The sequence below is a fragment of the Carcharhinus amblyrhynchos genome, chromosome 20 (assembly GCF_965287045.1).
Source record: "Carcharhinus amblyrhynchos chromosome 20, sCarAmb.v2.hapA, whole genome shotgun sequence".
Classification (NCBI taxonomy): Eukaryota; Metazoa; Chordata; class Chondrichthyes; order Carcharhiniformes; family Carcharhinidae; genus Carcharhinus; species Carcharhinus amblyrhynchos.
In genome coordinates this window covers 48,087,172-48,103,950 of record NC_137343.1, presented here as the reverse complement: position 1 = coordinate 48,103,950, position 16,779 = coordinate 48,087,172, and the positions used below count along the sequence as shown (strand labels likewise).

At 44.7% G+C, this 16,779-nt stretch overlaps 1 protein-coding gene across 1 annotated transcript in view; it reads left to right on the top strand.

Annotated features, from left to right (window-relative positions):
- The window catches only part of sxph (saxiphilin), an 82,419-nt gene that overhangs the window by 22,825 nt on the left and 42,815 nt on the right, over positions 1–16,779 (top strand). Inside the window, exon 5 of the mRNA XM_080208774.1 lies at positions 16,314–16,476. Within this exon, the coding sequence (XP_080064900.1) occupies positions 16,314–16,476 (163 nt within the window). The remainder of the gene's footprint in view (positions 1–16,313; positions 16,477–16,779) is intronic.

Genomic DNA, 16,779 nt, shown 5'->3' with positions numbered 1-16,779 from the left:
CCCCTCTCCCTCTTTGACCCTCATTCAAGCCCACATTCAAGCCACGCTCCTTGGCAATGCCAACAATGCAGTACCCCTGGCACTGACACCCTAACCTGGCACTTTAGGGGGATGGTTAAGGAGGTAGGTTCAGCGGTCATTTGCCCCTCTGCCACTGCAGACTGCAGAGGATGGGTCCCACAAGACCCCTGGGGGTTGGGTGGGCTCTGGCTGTGGGAAAAGGGTTGACCTTTGCCACTGTCCCCTAGAATGTGGGTCATTTGGCTGGGTTGCCCCTTCTAGACCTGGCAGACTTGAAGGTCACCTTTGGCATGGTGATTTCAGACCGCCCTGTCAGATGTGGAAATTTTGAAATGACCAGGTCACTTTAATCTCCATGTCCCCCAGTCATCTGGCAGATTTTAATATCAGTGCAGCACTCCTTTCTGAGCAAAGATTTCCCTTTCACTGTGTCAGAAGCTGAAGGTGAGAGCAGACCCCTTTGAAGCCCTCTGTCAGAGAGATGTCAATTTCACATGGGGAGGGGACATCATTCTGCCCAGCTGTGCATTCAGCCCCAATGTATTCACATAGCTTTGAAGTTTCTGAGGCTTCCTAGCAAGCTGAAACCTTTGAACCCATCTCTATTCCTTTGGAAACCTTTGATCTCTGTCAATTTCAAAGTGCATTGCTTTGAAAGCAGCTGATTTCTACTCAGGCTCCAGTTTATTTACATTTCCTTTCACGCTTGAATGCATCTAACCATTATTCCTAACTGCAATGTTAACATTGACTCTAAGCCTGATTGACAGCTTTGGTTTCTTCAAAGAGAGTAAGTGGGAATTTCCCCATTTTCAGCAGGTGGGAAAGGGGGCAGAGAATCCAGCGGATGTCCCCAAAATGCCTTTATGCCGGCTGGATTTCCTGTTGACATAGTTCCTGCCCTCCATGAAAAATATAGTGTGGGTCCTGCCATGAAAGGTTGGGAATTCCGTTACTATAGAATTAAATATCGTTAGCGGGCTTCCCCACTGTATTGTCACACCTCCATATAAGGAAACCTCCCATGTCATGTTGGTGGGGTTTAACAACAGGTTTGGATGGCGTCGAGCGAGTAGTTTGCATTGGGGATGTCCAGGTGAGTTCAGCCCCCAAGTGGGTGAGGGTCGTACACAGGCAGTACTCCTGGCAACTGTCCTTTGGCTTTCTTGTGTGCAGTTTTGGTCACCGCACTTGTGGAAGGATATATTGGCCTTGGAGGGAGTGCAGAGGAGGTTCACTAGGCTGATACCAGAGATGAGGGGGTTGGACTATGAAGAGAGACTAAATAGACTGGGTGTGTACTTGTTGGAGTTTAGAAGGATGAGGGGGGATCTTATAGAGACGTATAACATAATGAAGGGGATGGATAGGGTAGAGGTAGAGAGATTCTTCCCGCTTAGAAAGGATAGCAGGACTAGAGGGCACAGCCTCAAGATAATTGGGGGGCAGTTTAGATCGGAGTTGAGGAGGAACTTCTTCACTCAAAGGGTGGTGAATCTCTGGAATTCTCTGCCCGTTGAAGTGGTGGAGGCTACCTCGCTAAATATATTTAAGTCACGGGTAGATAGGTTTTTGATAGACAAGTGAATTAAGGGATATGGAGAGAAAGCGGGAAAGTGGAACTGATCCACTTCAGATCAGCCATGATCTTATTGAATGGCGGGGCAGACTCGAAGGGCTAGATGGCCTACGCCTGCTCCTATTTCTTATGTTCTTGTGTTTATTCTGATGTCTGCAAGACAAAAAGCTTCAACTACACGTCTCTTTTTTCAGGAACATTTATTTTTAATGTTTTTTGCAAGGCTGTGATGCTTTGATCTGTGCCACATTTTGTATCTGATTCTTGACGGAGCGAGATATATTTATTTGGAAATCAGAGAAGCTAGTTACAAAACAGAACAGTTTGATTTTGGCATAGAAGAAACAACGCTTAAATTCCAAAGGCAGCATATTTGTTGAGTACTATCTACACAGTTTTCTGGACCAACATGTTCTGAAACCAACAAGAGAACTGATCATCTTAGATTTAATCATGAACAATGAAACTGTATTAATTATTACTCTAATGTTGACGGAACACCTAGGTAACAGTGACCATGGTATGATAGAATTCAATATCAGGTTTGAGGAGAAAGGTGGATCGTGAACTAAGATTTAGGTTTAGGTAATAAAAACAGAAAATGTTGGAAAAACCCAGCAGGTCTAGCAGCATTTTGGAGAGAGAATCAGAGTTAACATTTCAGATCCAAAATCACTCTTCTTAAGAACTAAGAAATGTGTGGATTTTATGCTATTTTAAAAGGGGAGAATGGGCAAGTGGAGCAAAATTGAGGGTCAGGGATAGGTGAGAGGCAGGAGAGATTCATAGAATCGTACAGTGCAGAAGGAGGCCGTTTGGCCCATCGAGTCTGCACCAATCACAAACCTATCCAGGGCCTATGCCCATGACCCATGCATTTACCCTAGCTAGTCCCCCTGACACTAAGGAGCAATTTAGCATGGCCAATCCATCAAAGCCACTCATCTTTGAATGACAAAGATGTCATGGAACACGTGGAAGACAAAGGGAGTGGTAATGGTATTGGTATTAAAGTCTAAAGCTTTGGTCCAGAGTACATGTTGAGATAGCAGAATAAAGGTCAGTGCTGTCTGAAAGCGAAATAGCAGAATGTGTTAATAGCTGAATAAAGGTCAGCGCTGTCTGAAAGCAAAATAGCAGAATGTGTTAATAGCTGAATAAAGGCCAGCCCTCTGAAAGGAAAACATGCAAACAAGAAACAGTATGGGAAAAAATTCAAAATGGTGGACAGAGTTTGTGGTCTGAAGTTGTTGAACTTAATGGGTGGGATTTTCTAGCCGCGCTCGTCCCAATTTTCAGAAAATTCCGCCTGAGGTCAACAGACCTTTACATGGTTCCCGTGGTGGGTGGGACAGGAAAAATCTGCCGTGTTGAGTCCAGAAGGCTGTAGTGTGTCTGGTTGGGAGATGAGGTGCTGTTCCTCCAGCTTGAGTTGGGCTTCACTGGAACAGTGTAAAGACCAACAATAGAACTGTAGGCATGGGAGCAAGATCGTGAATTGAAATGGTAGGTGACAGGAAAGTTGGGGTCATGCTTGTGGACCGAGCGAAGGTGTTCCACAGGCTGGTCACCCAATCCGCATTTGGTCTCCCCAACGTGAAGTAGACCGTGTTGTGCACAGCACATACAGTAGACTAAATTGAAAGAAGTACAAATAAATTGTTGCTTCACCTGGAAGGAGTGTTTGGATTTTAATAAATCACACCTATTACTCATTGCCACTTCCTTTTGTCTTGTGTTCCGAGACACCTTTATCATTTAATCTCTCTTGCCTCTAACCTATCCCTGATGTTCTATTTTGCCCGACTTTCCCCTCCCCCTTTTACAACAGCATAAAATCCATTACGTTTCTACCTCTCTCCCACTCCAAAGAGAAAAGTTGGATAGATAAACCAAGAAGCTACAGGTTAATCAGTCTAATGTGAGTTATGGAGAAACTACTAGAATCTGTTATAGACTGAACATTTGGAAAAACGATATAATCAGTGAGGGACAGAGATTTTTAAAATGTAAATCACATCTCAAAAACCTAGTTGAACTTTGTGGGAAGTCACTCATGAGAGGGTGTCTTTTGATATTATTTATATGGGCTTCCAGAGGTGTTTGACAAGATTCCTGTAATGACTCAGGAAACCCGACTGGAAAGGAACATAGTTTATTATACAATGCAAAGTAAAACCACTACTGCAGCGTACACACATTAGGCTTGCCTGGGACTGCAGTTCAGTCGGTCCAGTCCTGGACATGCCTTATAAAAGGCTTAGGCAATGAGTTCCAGTTGGGCAGACCATTACTCAACGAGCCCCACAGGAGGTCAATCAGTGATTTTCCATGGACCTCATGGGGGTTATCACGGTCCAATAATCAGTTACTATTAAAGTTTTAAAGTTTATTTATTAATGTTGCAAGTAGGCTTACATTAACACCGCAATGAAGTTACTGTGAAAATCATAACAAATATGGAAGTGGATCGTGATGGAGACAACACATTGGCTTCATTTGGAAGTTATTAGGAGACAGAGGGAAAGGGTAATAGGTATGTATGCGAGAAAGTAATGTATAACTATTTACTGGAGTTATTTGAAGAGGTAACAGAGAGGGCTGATGAGGGTAATACTGTTTATGTGATGCATATGAACCTACAAAAGGTGTTTAATACAGTGCCATATAACAGACTTGTGAGCAAATTTAGCTCATGGATTAAAAGGGACAACGTGGAAATGGAAACAGCTGAATGACAGAAAACAAAGAGTTAATGACTGTTTTTCAGGCTAGAGGAAAGTTTGTAGCGATATTCTCGAGGGGTCAGTATTGTTTTTCCCAATATATATCAATGACCGAGACCTTGGTGTACATACAGGGCACAGTTTCCATGTGGGCTGCACAATGGCACAGTGGTTAGCACTGCTGCCTCGCAATGCCAAGGGCCTGGGTTCGATTCCTGACTTGGGTCACTGTCTATGTGGAATTTGCATGTTCTCCCTGTGTCTGCATGCGTTTCCTCCCATTGTTCAAAGATTAGGTGGATTGGCCATGCTAAGTTCCCCCTTAGTGTAAGGGGGACTAGCTAGGATAAATGCATGGGGCTATGGGGGTAGGGTGCCAGACAAAGTGTGGTCCAAACTGTCCCTAAAGGCAGAACAGGCAATGGAAGAAGACTTAACATTTCATTGGTTGTGAAGGTGGAAGACAGCAATGGCAAGGTCTTAGTCATTGGTCATTGTGTCCATGAGTCCTGGTCATTGTGATTTGAACTTCCATCAAAATCTGACCACCAAGATCATGATGGCATCCCACCTTCAATCAAGTTACATGCAGGCTAAAACCAGGGTCCAGAGAAGGAAAGAGAAGCGATGCTGCACTCTGGGTCCCACTATCTCATGGATACCCTTCCCCATGATCCCAAAGATCCGGAGGTTGGAAATCGGCCTGCTCAGTCACATGAAGACCTGTGACAGAAACTTGCAGCTCTGAATAGACCTCATCCTTGAATTGAGAGCCAACTGATGAGTAGGTGATTGAATTGTGGTGTTTAACATCACTTTAAAAAGTTTATCCACGTGTTTAACTCATTGCAGTTTGTGGGACCTTGCTGTCTCCAAATCATTCAATATACATAAAGAATTCCTATAGTGCAGAAGGAGGCCTTTTGGCCCATCGGGCCTGCAACAAAAGAGCATCTTATCCAGGCCCAACCTCCTACCCTATAACCCTACACATTTACCATGGCTAATCAACACAATTTTTGACACTAAGGGGTAATTTAGCACAGACAATCCACCTAACCATCTTTCCTCCCACAGTCCATCTTTGGACTGTGGGAGGAAACTGGAACTCTCCGAGGAAACCCATGCAGAAAGGAGGAGAACGTGCAAATTCCAGATAGACAGTCATCAAGACAGGAATTGATCCCGGTCCCTGACGCTGTGAGGCAGCAGTGCTAACCACTGTGCCACCCCTAACTGACTGCTGTATATGCCTATATTACAGAGAGTGACTATGCTTCAAAAGTACTTTATTGCTATAAAACATTCTGGGATGCAAAAGATGTTCCATTTTGTGAAAATTCCATTGTTATATTTGATAAATAAACTGAATCATTGATGATCTCTTTATAAATGTAGGAAGTAGCATTGTTATTGTACTGTTTAAATTCTGTGGTTGTGCGCAGAGAGTTAAGGGACTATTCACTTTTTGGCCTTTGATGTTGTGCAGAGAGGAATGGTGAAGGAGACGTTCTCTTTCTCTTGTCAGTTTTCCATCTTGGCAGTCCGAGAGACCAGTGTCGCCAGAGTGTGCTTTTACATAATATGACTCACTATTGTCTAGGCACAAGTCCAAATGATCCAAATAAAAGCAGTAACAGGCTGTCAAACACATTGAAGATTCCAGCTGGATCAATACTCTGAAACAAACAATGATGGCTGTTTTGATATCAGTTTTAAGAATATTGCAAATTTTTCCTGCCCAGTTTCCAAATCCATTTTTGCAACACCTACCTTGAAAGGTATGTGAAAGATCCTTGTTGCTGGAATGATGTACAAAGACTAATTGCTCTGTTCCAAATTCCCTGGAAATGGGTACTGAAGTGCAGTGCGTTTCAATTCTTTCTGCACAAAACAACTTGCAATTTTAGAGCACCTGGAAAACTTCACAGGCTATTAAAGGAGCAGGGAGACATGCAGAGGAGGGAGGTTTAGGAAGCTAATTCCAAACAGCTGCCTTTCCACATGCTTTGTGCTGCTCTGTTGTGCTCTGTCTCACCCTTGTTGATTTCCATCTCTGTGACCGCCTTGCCAATACCATGATCCTCCCCTTCATTAAAGTCAGTGTAAGATAGACTATCTAGCCCTAGAATGACTCTTCTCACTCATCCCGAAGTGTGCAGTAGCTTAAGGGAGAGCTATCTTCAAGATGCATTGCAGCCACTAGCTCCTTCCCCAGCATCTCTGAACCTCGAGGCCTTTACAAAGACAAGGGCAGCAAATGCACGAGGGCACCTTCACCCGCAATATCCTCTTCAAGCCACACATCATCACCTTGGCATAAGAAGTTGGCTCAATATCACCGCCTTGAGGGCAGTTAGGAGCAGGCAATAAATACTGGCCTTACCAGCGATGCCTACATCCTGTGAAGATACTCAGCATCCTGTTCAGTAGCTCCTTAAAATTATCGACCATTCCTCCTATCAGCTACTATTTTTGAGCAATTGTAAAAGGTAGAGCTTGTAAGAGCTTTGACAAACAAATAAAAAGGAAGGTTTTAGCACAAGTAAACATGAGTCCCTTAGAGGCAGAGAATGGAGAAATCATAATGGGAAATAAGGAGATACTGGATGTTTAAAAAATATTTGGGTTAAACAAATGGAGAACCAAGGCTCTAATGAGAAAGAGGAACTTAAAGTAATTACTTTTAGTGAAGAAGTGATATTGGAAAAATTAACCCAAAGCCTACAATTCCTAAGGAGCTGATTGCTAAGATTTAAAAAAAAAGTTGATGTACCCATTTTAGCCTCTTGTAAAGTGGTTGCAGTACAAAGACTAAATGTCTTGCTGTAATTTTAATGCGTTTTGGTGAGACCACACCTGGAGTACTTTGTACAGTGTGGGTCGCTTTACCTAGAGAAGGATATCCCTTGTTTTAGGAACGCAATCAATAGCATGTGCTCTTGGTGCAATTAAGCAAATCGGTTCCTAAACTGATTTTGCAGGTGCACATTGCAAATCTGTTTCTAAGTAGAAAAATGCATATATGTAATATTTTAATTGGCTGGAAAGAAACTGAGGATTGTGTGGCATTGGCTTACAAGAAGCATATTTACCAGATTAACTGAAACCATTTTAAGAGATTTCTATAATTCTTGGGTTAATTTTTAATTTCTTGCAGCCCATTGAAATGAGTCCAGATACGAAAAGGTAAAGATTGAAAGACTGATTCCCCGCACGGAGCTTCCCTAATCTGGTATTTCTGCAGTCTATACTCCTCTTTAGTGAGATTCCTTTGGGTGAAATTTTACTAAACAATTCAAATGCTGAACAAGCAAGAGTTTCAGACCCATTTTCTCGGTGATTTTGAAAATGCAGTCTCATGGCACTTTGTCACTTTTTTGAACAGATCCTCACCACTAGGGGGAACAGAGCCTAAGCTTGCTGGTGAAGCCACTTAGGGGGACAGAGCACTTAGGGTGTCATTGCACAGACATCCCAATATCCCAATGTATTAGGAGATCTCCAGTGCCCTGGGACCAGGAAGAACAGTAAGAAGTCTCGCAACACCAGGTTAAAGTCCAACAGGTTTACTTGGTAGTGAAAGCCACTAGCTTTCGAAGCGCCGCTCCTTAGTCAGGTAGGTGGAAGTTCTGTTCACAAGCAGGGCATATAAGGACACAACCTCAATTTACAGAATAATGGTTGGAATGTGAGCCTTTACAGGTAATCAAGTCTCAAAGGTACAGACAATGTGAATCGAGAGAGGGTTAAGCACAGGTTAAAGAGTTGTGTATTGTCTCCAGACAGGACAGTTAGTGAGATTTTGCAAGCCCAGGCAAGTTGTGGTGGTTACAGATAATGTAACATGAACCCAAGATCCTGGTTGAGGGGTACTCCCCACGTTGGAGATCTCTACTGCCTCCCAAAGATACACAAGGCAAACACACCCAGCTGTCCCACTGTATCGGGCAATGGGACCCTGTGCAAGAACTTCTCCGGCTACGTTGAGGGCATCCTGAAACCCATTGTACAAAGAACTCCCAGCTTTTGTTGCGACACCATGGACTTCCTACAGAAACTCAGCTCACATGGAGCAGTTGAACCAGGAGCACTCCTCGTCACAATGGATGTCTCGGCGTTCTACACCAGCATCCCCCATGACGATGGCATTGTTGCAACTGCCTCAGTACTCAATACTGACATCTGCCAATCTCCAGATGCAATTTTACAACTCATCCACTTTATCCTGGACCACAATGTTTTCACCTTGAATAACCAGTTCTTCATCCAGACACACGGAACAGTCATGGGGACCAAATTTGCACCTCAATATGCCAACATCTTCATGCACAGGTTCGAACAAGACCTCTTCACCACACAGGACCTTCAACCGATGCTATGCACCAGATACATTGATGACATTTTCTTCCTTCAGACTCATGGTGAACAATCACTGAAACAACTATATGCTGACATCAACAAGTTCCATCCCACCATCACCATGGACTGCTTTCCAGAATCAGTTGCACTCTTGGACACATGCATCTCCATCAAGGACGGTCACCTCAGTACTTCACTGTACCGCAAGCCCATTGATAACCTCATGATGCTCCACTTCTCCAGCTTCCACCCTAAACACATTAAAGAAGCCATTCCCTACTGACATCTGCTCAGATGAGTGGATCTCAACAGACACCTCCAGACACTGAAAGATGCCCTCAAAAGAACAGGATATGGCGCTCGACTCATCGATCGACAGTTCCGACGCGTCACAGGGAAAAACCGCACCGACCTCCTCAGAAGACAAACACGGGACACGGTGGACAGAGTACCTTTCGTCGTCCAGTACTTCCCCAGAGCGGAGAAGCTACGACATCTTCTCTGGAGCCTTCAACATCTCATTGATGAAGACGAACATCTCGCCAAAGCCATCCCCAGACCCCCATCTCTTGCCTTCAAACAACCGCACAACCTCAAAAAGGCCATTGTCTGCAGCAAACTACCCAGCTTTCAGAAGAACAGTGACCACAACACCACACAATCCTACCACAGCAACCTCTGCAAGACATGCCGGATCATCGACATGGATGCCATCATTTCACATGACAACACCATCCACCAGGTACACAGTACATACTCGTGCAACTTGGCCAATATTGTCTACTTGATACACTGCAAGAAAGGATGTCCCGAGGCTTGGTACATTGGGGAGACCATACAGACGCTACGACAATGGATGAACACTGCTTGACAATCACCAGGCAAGACTGTTCTCTTCCTGTTGGGGAACATTTTAGCGGTCATGGACATTTGGCCTCTGATCTTCGGGTAAGCATTCTCCAAGGCGGCCTTCACAACAACGCAAAGTCGCTGAGCAGAGACTGATAGCCAAGTTCTGCACATACGAGGACGGTCTCAACCAGGATCTTGGGTTCATGTCACACTATCTGTAATTGCCTCAACTTGCCTGGGCTTGCAAAATGTCACTAACTATCCTTTCTGGAGACAATACACATCTCTTTAACTTGTGCTTAACCCTCTCTCCACTCACATTTTCTGTACCTTTAAGACTTGATGACCTGTAAAGACTCGCATTCTAAACAGTATTCTGTAAATTGAGTTTGTACCTTTATATGCCCTGTTTGTGAACAGAACTCCCACTTATCTGATGAAAGAGCAGTGTTCTGAAAGCTAATGGCGTTTTGTTACCAAATAAACCTGTTGGACTTTAACCTGGTGTGGTAAGACTTCTTACTGTGCTTACCCCAGTCCAACACTGGCATCTCCACACCAGAAAGAAGCCATTTGTGCCATCCAGCCTGCACTGACTCTCTGAAAGAGCATCCCACCCAGGCCTTCCCCTCCCCCCCACCCCCCCCCCCCACCCCTCCTGCCCCCCACAGACATTGCCTACCTCCCCTGCCAATTGCTCCCTGTGCAGGTTCTCCCCCACCCCACTGGTATCAATCGCTCCATATCTGGCACTCCCCTGCCAATTGATCCCTGTGCCAGTCCCTCCCCTCACTGCCGATTGCTCCTTGTGGCGGTCCCTCCTTCACCAACCTCCATGATCACACCCCCATCAGCAGAGCTCCTCCCCCTGCTGATCTCCCCCTATGCAGAACTCCATTCTTGCTTCCCCCCATCATTGTCCCACTACCACTCAGGCCCTACTCCTGCCTGGGCCTCATCCCCTTGGCAATGCCCCTAGCTCAGTTATAGTGCCAGGTAGGCAGTGCCAGGGTGCCTGGCACTGCCAGACTGGCACTTCCCCAAGAACACAGCCTGCCCATGCCCCTGACCACCCGGTGGTCTCTGATTCCCCCCAGCATAGCCATGAATTTTGGTGCCTATTGGTAGGGACCAATGAATGATTGATTCCTGTGGGCAAGAGGGGGGTCCTGAACCTCCTCTCACTCTTGTTGCAAGAATTCTTGCTTTGATGTTGCTAAACATAGCTACATGGGTTAAAATGATTGAGGGACAAACCTTGTTATCTGTGTCTTTATTAGCAATATGTGATAAATAATGTACTTATCAGCATGTTAAGTGTTAGCTGTGGTTAAGTTGGTAGCACTGTATCCCCTGGGACAAACTCCCGCAAGTGACTTCTTACCTCTATCATGCCTCACCTTTGTCCAAATTGTTCCTACATAACTGGTTTCCTGTACTTTAGTCATCCGTCTATTGAGTCACTAATTAATTGCGTATCACGAAATCCAGCTTTTGCACACAGTGAGGGTTATGGGGAAAAAGGCAGGAGAATGGGGATGAGAAAAATAAAGATTGAATGGCGGAACAGACTCGATGGGCTGAGTGGCCAAATTCTGCTTCTAGGTCTTATGGCGATGTCTTAGTTATGAAATAAAGTTCCTTTAGCAGGTCAGCCTGCCGATCAATCCAGTAATAAAGCCAAGGCGATACCAGGTCAGGAGAGTGTTAAGCAAAATATATGCATTGTTAGCTTCCCTAGTCGAGTGGCCTTCATGTGTCTGTAATTTACACGCTCCATTCCATCCCTGGCTGCCCACCACATTTACTAGATTGACAATTATAAGTAATCTATACAGAAGCTTAAATTGTAGCTAATTAATCAGGACCTTGTGATGCGTCTCAGTGATTGCTCTTAGATTTTCCATGATCAAGTGAAGTACAGTTTGCATGATTGAATTGATTTGGCAGAACAGTTTGTTTTCACCATGCGGCAGAGAAACAAGTTTTGAGTCCCTTGTCGCTTCCTGTGAACATACTGTTAGCAATGTATTACTGATATTAGTCAGTGGATGTCCGCAAGATAATGGTGTACTATAGGAATGACGCAAATCAAGAGAATGATTTGTTTGCTTTTGTTCCTATCAACCACCAAACAATATTTTCTAGCTCTACACGGGATTAAAACATGGGTCCACACCAACACTTTGCTGGAAAAATCCAGAACAAGTCTCACTGCTCTATTCCCTCCTCTGAAACCTATCTCTTCCTCTGCGTAAACTTTTTAACCTTCCTTCCCCTTAAAAGACACAAAAGTATGTGTTATGATAAAGCCATGATGTGGAGATGCTGGCGTTGCACTGGGGTAAACACAGTAAGAAGTCCAACCAATTTATTTGATAGTAAACCCACAAGCTTTCGGGGTTTGCCCCTTCGTCAGGTGATTCACCAAAAGCTAGTGAGTTTACTATCAAATAAATCGGTTGGACTTAAACCTGGTGTTGTCAGACTTCTTACTTATGATAAAGCCACAGAGGAACCGTCAGTAGATCTTTGTGGAGTATGAACTGCGTTATTGAGTGAGCAGAGGGAATGGGGAGCAGCCAGTAGGTGTTTTTAACCCTTTAACTTTATCCAGACCGGAGTTGTAGGTCCCAGGGTGAAGACTATCTGACTGTAAGCTGTGGCCTTTTCCATTGGTGGACAATAAAGGGTGTTGGTGATAGGAAACTTCTGTTTGGCTGAATTCCTACACTGGCGACAAGTATGGGATATCCTTTATTTTCCTCCATCTTTCCCTCCAAACAACCTCTGAATTTCAAGAATTTCTCTGGTTTTAAAAAAAAGCAAGGATGCCTAATTTGGAAAAACTCGAGCCGTAGATATTAGTAGGGAAAACTGGGTCCAATACACTGAGTACTTGCATTACCTCTTCTGTGCTAGCAGCATTGAAAGAGACAAAAAGCAAACATCATGCAAGTCCCCAGCTCTTAGTGTAACGAGAAGTCTGACCTAAAAGGATGCCCTTGACTCAGAATCTTTTAATATACTGGTAAGCCTGGTGAATAAACCACTACAACCTAAAGCCCATGATTCTCTGATGAGACCATTTCACCACGTCTGGGAGAACACCTGGGGAACCTATCATTGAGTCCTTGGCTAGGTTGGGAAACGAGCTGAATACTGTTGCATGTCTATTTATGTTTATTGGTGTCTCCTTTTACATTCACAGGTGATTTGGTCCACCTTGTTGGCCAACAAGGGGCATACACACGGTGGGTCGTGCGAGGGCTGCTCTTGGGTGTTGCTTCAAGAGTTGCCTAGTGCCTCACGTCGTTAGTGTACGCTTAAACTGGACCATCTGACGGGCAACACGACAGCTCAGTGACTATCACTGTTTGCTGTACAGTTACAGGGGCCCGGGTCGGATCTCCAACTTGGGTCGGTGTCTGTGGGAGTTTGCACATTCTCCCCGTGCTTGCGTGGGTTTTCTCCAGTTTCCTCCCACACCCCAAAAACGTGCTTTTTAGGCTGATTGGTGTCAATAAATTGTCCCTGAATTGGATCTCCCTTAATCTGGCGCATATATAATTCCCTAAATTTGCACCCCCTTTATTGTGGAGTTCCACTAGAAGTAGGCAAAACGTCGATGATCGACTAAAGATTTGAATAAGGCACTCACTGAGTGTTAAAATGGATGGCGCAGGCTTGAAGGGCCTGTTTCCTGTGCTGTACTGTTCTTTGTTCTTTTGTATTGAATTTGGACCACCTCTTAGTGAGGTTGCAGGACAGATTGGTATGTGGCATAAATGACCCAACCATCCAAGAGAAACTGCTGGTAGAACCCAATTTGGACTCTCAAAAAAACCACTGAGAGCCTTGTGAGCTGAGAACACAAAAAAAGTAGCTCAGAAGCTACAAGGGGCATCAGGCAGCAATGTCTTCCAACTAGGGAGAGGGATCTCAAATAATCAGTCCTCAACGGAGAGTGCTAGTGTCAATCAGGTATTAAAGGGCTGCATTTGATATGGGAACCTTAATGTCACCACCAGGAACAGCAGTGTGCCAACTGAAGAGCATTAAAGAACATACTCCAGAAAAGTGTAGTTGCCAGATGACAGATTACTGCAAACACTGTCATTAGACACAGCTACAGCAATGTTTCAGGAACAGGCCAAATGTGTGATGCCTGGGAAGAAAGCTGAGGCTGGTGTCTGAGTATACCATGCAGGTATCCCCTCTTCCAGAGACAAACATTCCAACTGAATCTTATTGTACCAATAAAAGTTACCCTGATAATGGTGAAATTATAGTAATCCCTGAAAGATGGAGGTGGATACGTGAGCTGCAGTCTCCATTATAGGGGAACAGACCTGTAAGCATCTCCAATCAGGCATCCAACTCCTGAAGTTGGAAGATACAGAGGCCAGGCTAGCCATCTACAGGGGGGAACTTTTACAAATAAAAGGCACCAAAGTGGCCCCAGTGACTTAGTGACAGCAATCAGCGAGTTCCCCCATTCATTGATGTGCAGGGGCACAATCCTAGCCTTATTAAGAGAGATTGGCTCCAGCAGATTGGCTCAACTGGTTGGAGATCTCCAGGCGAGGCGTGGGGGGAACTGTACAAAGTTACCAGGATAACCTGGAGTTTTGCAGGAGGGCCTGGGGAAAATAGAAGGAGCCAAGACCAAGATTTCTATTGACCCCATTGCTACACCTAGGTACTTGAGAGCCAGGCCAAGTCCCTTACTCCATGCTGGAGAAGGTGGAAAGTGAACTAGGGTGCCTTGAAAGTGTGGGTATAATAAGGCCAGTGCAATTTGTAGAAAGGACTATGTCTGTACTCCCTGTTCTTAAGGCCAACAAATCTTTGTGGGGACAATAAACTGATGGTCAATCAGGTTTCCAAACTCGATAAATACTGTATGCAGCAGATTGAAGATCCGTACACAAAGGTGACAGGTGGCAAGATGTTATCCATGCCTATCTCCAGGTTGAATTGGAAGTGTCCTCCCTAAACTATCTGACAATCAACATATAAGGACTCTATCAGTACACCAATTTATCTTTTGGGGTCTCATCAGCATAAACATAGAAGCTAGAAGCAGGAGTAGGCCATTCAGCCCTTCGAGCTCACTCCATCATTCATTTTGATCATGGTTGATCATCAAATTCAATTACCTGAACCCCTTTCTCCCCATTTCCCTCGATCCCTTTAGCCCCAAGAGCTAATCTAATTTCTTCTTGACATCAGACAACATTCTGGCCTCAACTACATTCTGTGGTAGTGAATTCCACATATTCGCCACTCTTTGGGTGAAGAAATTTCTCCTCACCTCAGTTCTAAAAGGTTTACCCCTTACCCTCAAACTATGACCCCAAGTTCTGGGCTCTCCCACTTTGGAACATTCTTTCTGAATCTACCCCGTCAACCCTGTTAGAATTTCATAAGTTTCTATGAGATCCCCTCTCACTCTTCTGAACTCCAGTGAATATAATCCTCACCGACTTAATCTCTCCTCATATGACAGACCTGCCAACCCAGGAATCAGCCTGGTAAATCTTCACTGTACTCCCTCTATAGCAAGAACATTCTTCCTCAGATAAGAACACCAAAACTGCACACAATATTTCAAGTGTGGCCTCACCTATACAATTGCAGCAAAACATCCCTATCTTTATACTCAAATCTCTCGCTATGAAGATCAGCATACCATTTGCCTTCTTTACTGCCTGCTGTTCCTGCACTCTTACTTTCAGCAGCTGATGTACAAGGGCACCAAGGTCTCACTGAGTATCTACCGCTCTCAATTTACACTAATTCAAATAATAATCTGTCGTCCTATTATTGCTGCTGAAGTGGATAACCTCACATTTATCCGCATTATACTGCATCTACCATGCAGATACACACACACGCTCAGCCTGTCCAAATCACGCTGAAGCATCCCTGCATCCTCCTCACAGTTTACCCTCCCGCCCAACTTTGTATCATCTGCAAATTTGGGAACAATACAGTTCTCTCTTCCAAATCATTCATATATAATGTGAACAGTTGGGGTCCTGGCACAGATCCCTGTAGAACCCCATTAGTCACAGACTGCCAATCAGGAAAGGACCCATTTATACCAACGTTTTGCTTCCTATCTGCTAACCTGCTTTCTATCCATCTCAAGACATTGCCTGCAATTCCATGTGCTTTAGGAGTATCTATCAGCCATGATCTCACTGAAGTGTGGAACTCCATGGCCTCCCAATAAATGGCCTCCTTTTGTTCCTATCTTCAGTTGTAAAGCACAACTTTAGGATCATAGAGCCATAGAATCCCTACAGCGCAGAAGGGGGCCATTTGGCCCATCGAGGCTACACCAACTACAATCCCAACCAGGCCCTGTGGGAGCACCTGGAGGAAACCCATGCAGACTCTACACAGACCCAAGCTAGGAATTGAACCCAAGTGCCTGGCGCTGTTTGGCAGGAGTGCTTACTGCTGTGCCATTGTTCTGCCCCAATATATTTTATAGCCAGTGAAGGAATTTTGAAGTGTAGACCTTTCCCAGGACACTGGCCCTCCACGGCAGAGTATCCTACAGACGGTTCTCTGAAGGCAACTGGCCCTATCAGGTAGCATCAACGGGACTGATATTAACCGGCACAAACCCAACGATATATTGACCAGTGTCTCATTGATTCAGTGGTTCTTTCAAAACTGCCCTGGGCTTGGAAACTGTGGGTCTTGCATTTGTTCAAACCTCCGGGTGGCCATTCATAGCATCTCCTTTGATTTCACAGCCACCAGTAAGTTCTTCAGCACAGCCTGTGCTCCGGGGGCCGGGATTTCCTTCCCCAACCTCTGCATGCTCTGCCAGGGCAAGAAGTCCTACAACAGAGAGAGGAATTACTTCTGTGAAACCACTGACAACGAGCCTTACTACGGTTCCGAAGGTGCTCTCAGGTAGGTTATCTCTGAACTCGGGTGGTTAACCTGCTCAGATAGATTGCTGCATGCTTCTGGTTGAGCCTGGCAGTGAAGTTCCCTGCATGAATCACTACGATTCTGAATCTTACTTGATGTTTGATTGTTGGTATGTGATTGTTTACTATCTCGATAAAATTCTGGTCAAATTCATAGTAGATATTAGCTGTCAGCCACAGAAGATAAAAGCAAATTACTGCGAATGCTGGAATCTAAAACAAAGACAGAAAATGCTGGAGAAACCCAGCAGGTCTGACAGCATCTGTGGAGAGAGAATAGAGC